General features: G+C 47.3%; 1 protein-coding gene across 1 annotated transcript; it reads left to right on the forward strand.

Moving 5' to 3' along the window:
• The first annotated feature begins 778 nt into the window (after nucleotides 1-778).
• MSC (musculin) lies at nucleotides 779-3,389 on the forward strand. The gene is made up of 2 exons (XM_084260312.1): nucleotides 779-1,436; nucleotides 2,223-3,389. Exons 1-2 carry the CDS (start codon nucleotides 909-911, stop codon nucleotides 2,307-2,309), a joined length of 615 nt encoding a protein of 204 aa, XP_084116438.1. The 5' UTR covers nucleotides 779-908; the 3' UTR covers nucleotides 2,310-3,389.
• Nucleotides 3,390-5,857: the final 2,468 nt, after the last annotated feature.

Here is a 5,857-nt window from a genome sequence, read left to right on the forward strand (position 1 = left end):
GAAGCCCTCGGACACGTTATTCTAGTTTTCTACTTTCTGCAGTCACACCCCAAGTTCTTGACACCATCAAAACACAGTCCGGATGTTTCCAGCGACTTTTTGCGTTGCTCCCTACAAAGAGCAAGCCCACCCCCGAGTGCCGTGCCTCCCGATACCCCCGTCCGCTCCGGCGGAGGGGCACCGGGACCCTACAGCGACCGCTCGGAGCAGGGCAAGCAGCGGGCCGGGGTCGGCCCCATCCTGCCGCACCGCTCGGCTGCGGGGAGCGGGGCTGGGCGCGGGTTTATTCGGCGGGGAAATCCCCCGACCTCGAAAGAAAGGCAAGAGAGAGCGCCAATGCAGGTGGGTTGGGGGCCGAGCCCCGGCTGGCGCTGAGCCTCAGCGCAGCCGCCGCCGCCTCGCAGGAGGGGAGCGGTGCCCCCCTCCCCGCGAAAGCACTTGCGGGATCGGCCCTGAGGGGGTTCCGTCCTCCGGGACGAGGAGAGGGCTCTCTCCCGGGGGAAAAGCGCTCATTCGCAAGGTGGCGTTACTTCCAAGAGCACACACACTCCTGGAGACATCCCCTCCTGTCCCCTCCGCACCGGTCTGCACGGGCCTGTGCGCAGCGTTGCGCCGGGCAGCGCGGAGAGGCGCCGCCCCCGGCGCGAGGCTCAGACGGGTCCTACCCCCTCCTCCGCACCCCCCACTCCTCCCCTCCGCCCGGCAGATGGTTTGCTCCGCGGACACCCGATATATAGAGCTGTCAAGGGGCGCATCCCCCCTCCGCGCCCCCCCCGCCCCCCCCATCCGCCGGCACGGACTCTCCGCGGCGGGGCCGCCCCGCGCTGGGCCGACTCGCCGGCGCGCCTCGGCCGTCCGCCCCCTCCCGCCTGCCTCGCTGCCCGCCTCCCCGTCTCCCTCCCGGGGCGATGTCCACAGGCTCCGGGAGCGAGGCGGAGGAGCTGCCCGAGATGGACCTGCGGGCGCTGCAGCTGGACTACCCGCCGCCGCCGGCCAAGCGCCAGTCCCGCGGAGAGCTCTACCCCTCGGGGGACAACTCCTCGGCGGCGGAGGAGGAGGAAGAGGAGGAGGAAGAGGAGGAGGAGGAGGAGGACGGCGAGGGCAGCTGCGCGGCGGGGCCAGCGGGCAGCGGCTGCAAGAGGAAGCGGGCGCGGGGCGCCGGCCCGGGGGGCAAGAAGGCGGCGTCGGGGCCGCGGGGGCCGCCGCCCGAGGGGAAGCAATCCCAGCGCAACGCGGCCAACGCGCGGGAGCGGGCGCGGATGCGGGTGCTGAGCAAGGCGTTCTCCCGGCTGAAGACGAGCCTGCCCTGGGTGCCGCCCGACACCAAGCTCTCCAAGCTGGACACGCTACGCCTGGCGTCCAGCTACATCGCCCACCTCCGGCAGCTCCTGCAGGAGGACCGCTACGAGAACGGCTACGTCCACCCCGTCAACCTGGTAGGGAGCGGGAAGGGGGCGCGGAGAGGCGCGGAGGGGCGCGGGATGCGCTGCGACGGGAACCCTTGGGGCACCGCCCGGGGTAGCTCCGCCGGCCTGGACCCCCACCTCGGGCAGGGCTGGTGGGGGTACCGTACCAAGCCGTACCCGTCGTCGAAGAAGCGACCTTGACTGCTTCGTAAAACCCCAGTAATCCTCGGCCCGGAGCGACCCGAGGGCCGGGGTTTGACCTACGGTGATGGCGGGCGTGTCTGTTCTGGGGAGTGGGAGTAAAGGAACCCTAAAGAAATTAATTCCTCGGGCGTTAGGCAAGCGTCATGTCCGAAAAAGGAGCAATTCGCTCTGCGGGACGGCTTTGGAGCACAAGGAAGCCATCACCAGTAGTTCGGCAGGACAAAACTCAGTGCCTGATGCGTGCCACAGGGCTGAAAGGGTTGCCTTTACACAGGGCAAAGTGACTGGTTTTGAACAGTTTGCACACTTTTTATTTATAAAACGATGCAAACAATTGCAAAGGGCGAGAACGCTGCATTTTTTTAATAAGAATTTTTTTTTTTTTTGCTGACCGTTGCAGCCCTGTTGCAAAGTATTTCATTATAATGACAAACGTAATGAAAATATTTGTTAGAGGAACTCGGCTCTCTGTGCTTTCCACTGGGACTAAAACATGATGACGTGTTTGCAACTGAACCTGAGTTAGACATCTATCAGTAATAAAGCTCCAGTTTCATAGCGGGGTAAACTTTCTTTTTAACATGAAATACCTTTTTCTTTCTTTGCTTACAGACTTGGCCGTTTGTGGTTTCAGGAAGACCTGACTCTGACACCAAAGAAGTTCCTACTGCCAGCAGATTATGTGGAACTACCGCATAGTCAACGTAAATTGTGGGTTTTTTCGTTGTTGTTGTTGATGTTGATGATGATGATGATCTTTTTTATGGGCTGGATATTTTTTAGAGCTGTGACTTACCAGCTCAGGACTATAAGATGGAGACAACCCCCCCATCTCTAACAGTGTTAAATCTGTGTCCCACATCATTGTTTTTCCCTTAGAGTTCTGAGGGAATTTTATTTAAAGCGGTAAAAAAGGGAAACAGTGGGAATTAGAGATTTTATGAACTGACTGCAGGAGCTGTTTGAGATTTGGAAAGGCCATTCTTTGGCTTCTTCATGCTTACCACTGCCTGAGGACCTGTTGTACTGAGACTATTAAACTAATGGAAGAGGAATATAATGACATAGAATTAACAGCATGGACCAAAATACAACTCTACAAACTAACCCCAAACAGTGTTATTTGTATTCCAAAGCAAAGCAGTATTTTAGAGTAGCTTTGAAACTCAGATAGATTTATAATATATTTTGATGGCTTTTGTATTCATGGATCTGGTTTACTGCAACTATGCAATAAGGATAGTTTTGGTGGGTTGGGGTTTTTTTTTGTCGTTTTAACCAGTGTTTTCTTAAAACATGTAAGTCCAGTGTTCTGTATTTAAGCTACTGTCCATTGGAATTAAACTAATGCCTTTGGTTATGTCTGGAAGTGCCACATGTGGGACTGCCCCTAGAAACGTGGCAGTTTCCATGCCTTAGTGTGGAAGGGAATTAGGCTTACCCGAAGGCCAAGGTGCATGCATTGCAAAGAATGAGTTTGTGCGATGCTGCAAAAGAACAAGAATTCAGAATGTTTTAAACATTTTTGCTGTACTGTCATGCTTGTCTTTGAAAAGTTTACCCTCATATGAGTTCTAGCGTCATTTCTTCACTGATCCAAATGCTGTAACAAAAGAGGATGCCATCAAATAAGTTGAAAATGTAAATAACTATTTTTTTATAAATGACATTAAAAGCTTGGTTACAATGACTTACTGGTACTGTGATAGTGCATGGCTGCATCGATATAGGGATGTCTTTGTAATGTACACTTGAGACCCATTTTTGTAAACAGACTTATCTTCTTCATCTCTTGAGAGCAGATACATCTCCAGGAACAGAGTCAGATAAGAACGCTTTCACCCCAAATGATTCATGTACTCTATCAGTCAGCTGGGCAACCCACATTTTAACAACTTACAGAATTCACTGTCCCTTTTCTGCTAATCAGAAAATAAATAAATTCAGATTAAGAAACGGATGTCAGTAATTGGTTCTGCTTCATAGCATGGAAGATAGTGTAATAGTCCCTTTCACTGTTCTCTGTCATTTTACATTTCCATCTGTAGTATGTTTTGCTTTTATATTTGTGCAGTGTGAAATCAAATGAGTTTTCCTAGTTGGGAGCAGACTTTTCCTGCTTTAAGATTATTACTCCTGAGATAAGATTTTCTTTTTCTCAAAATATTTTGTCAGCAGTTAACTGACACTAAGGGAGAAGATTGAATTGCTTTAGAGAAGAAAAAGATTCCTCTTCTTCATTTAAGACACCAGGAAAAAGAAACATTTGCTTAAAAAGAATGAGTTTAACCTGGTTTCTTGACAGGTCATCCTACATCATGGATTTCTGTTTCAAAACACTGCGTAGAAGCCCAGGACAGACTATTGGTAGTGTCTTTCAAGTAGATGAACTGCAGAAAATTGTTCTTGTGAGCTGTAAAATAGTCCAGAGCCACTGCAAAATAAAATGAAGGCTCAGTCCAGGATCTGCGGAAATTGTTGCTTTCAGTGATTTAAAGGCAAAGTATACAGAGACCATAATCTAATTTTAATTTTCCAGTTTTATCTAGAGAAAGCCTGTGAAGGAAAGGGGCTAGCCTAATTTTTAGTTATGTGACTGAGGTGGGATTCTAGCTGACCTTTTCTAGGAAGCTTTATAAAAAGAAAGGAACATAAACAGTGAATCAAAAAGGAAGGACCTTTAAGAAGGCATAAAGTATAAGAAAATCCAACACATGTTTATCTGAACCCTGGAGAAAAGATTATTCAGCAATTTTACTAAGGTGCCACTTGAGATAATCTCAGTTGTGATACTTAGCTGGTTTTGGCCTTGGTCCCAGCTGTAATTGGTTAATGACTCTAGGAGAGTGTGGAGAATTCCAAACAGTATAGAAAGGCCCATGCAAAATGATGGAAATAATTGCTCAGGGTAAATTCCCAAATATGAAGTTGTTATATTAAGTAAATACTGTGTGACATGAAGAAAAACATAACATTGCTTCCATCCATGCACCATCCATGCACATGATCTCAAACACTGTTTTTTCTTTGTGGCTACATAATATATAAACCCCCTTTATTCATAAAATGAGTGCACATTTGTTACTATAACAGACAGACCCGTGTGATGATGATGTCCCAATAGATTATCACTGGGTCTAAAACAGAAGTACCCAATGGCCACTGGTGACACCTCTGGTCAAAATCTGGTGAGAAAAATACAGCTTTTAGATAGCGAACGCTGTTTATGGCTCAGGTCTTTGTTTTAAATACCTCTATACAGAGATACAAGTATTACTATATACTTACATATCTTAATATGGCTATTAGGTATCTTTAGCTTTCCCTAACCGGGATCTGATATTTCAAATTATTAATCCTTTGGTTCATAAATATTATTTAAAAGAAAAAAAGTTGATTTTTCTACTCATCTCTTACTGAGAGACATTAAATGGTTAGGAAAAAGGTCAGAGAAATGAGCAGGCTCCTTGCAGGTTTGTGTGGAGATGAAGGCTGCTGTCTTGCCAGCAAAATGCCAGGTAGGTCAGGTATTCTGTCATCCCTCTCCTTTAATGACTCCCTAAAAATACATACATGCAGTTTTGAACCCTTTTTTTAAAATTCACAATCAGACAAAATTCAAATGAGTGCTGCATATGATTGAGATGACAAAAACATTCTGAAGTGCTGTTTTTAATCATTAGCAGATTCCATCCACAGATAATGTGCCTTTTTCTAAAGTTGGAGTGTTTCATTTGACTGGGCATGAGTTACAGAGCTAAATGAAGGGGATATTTAAAATGAAAAAATACCTTACATTTCTACAGTCCACAAGCACAGAAGGTAAGAATCACATACATTTTAATTGCATTTGGCAATTATTGGTTATTTGGCAATTATTGATTATTGGTTACATTAATGAGATCTTTGTTCCTTGGTACAAACTGAACCCATCTCGATTCTATAAAGGTATACAAATATTGCTCAAGCTCTTTTATAAAATGCCAAATCATTTGCAATCCGTGCTCAGCCAAGACCTGCTTCATGTGAAATCTTAAAGGCAGAATACCTGCATTGACTTTCCTGGCAGGCAGTCTCACATAAAGAGGAGCACTTGTCTCCCAAGAGTATTTTTATTACTTTAGACTTCTATGAATGTTGTGCAGAACTTTACTTTGTCTCTATTTTATGTGGGACTCTGATAAAACAAATCATTACAGGCTATGGGATGAAGCGATGGAGATAAGCCCATATGGGAAGGACTTGGA

Source organism: Gallinula chloropus (genome assembly GCF_964237585.1).
Source record: "Gallinula chloropus genome assembly, chromosome: 2".
Taxonomy (NCBI): Eukaryota; Metazoa; Chordata; class Aves; order Gruiformes; family Rallidae; genus Gallinula; species Gallinula chloropus.

Coding starts and splice junctions, on each gene's coding strand:
- MSC (XM_084260312.1), top strand. CDS start 909: ATGTCCACAGGCTCCGGGAGCGAGGCGGAGGAGCTGCCCGAGATGGAC. Junction 1,437..2,222: donor ACGTCCACCCCGTCAACCTG/GTAGGGAGCGGG, acceptor CTTTGCTTACAG/ACTTGGCCGTTTGTGGTTTC.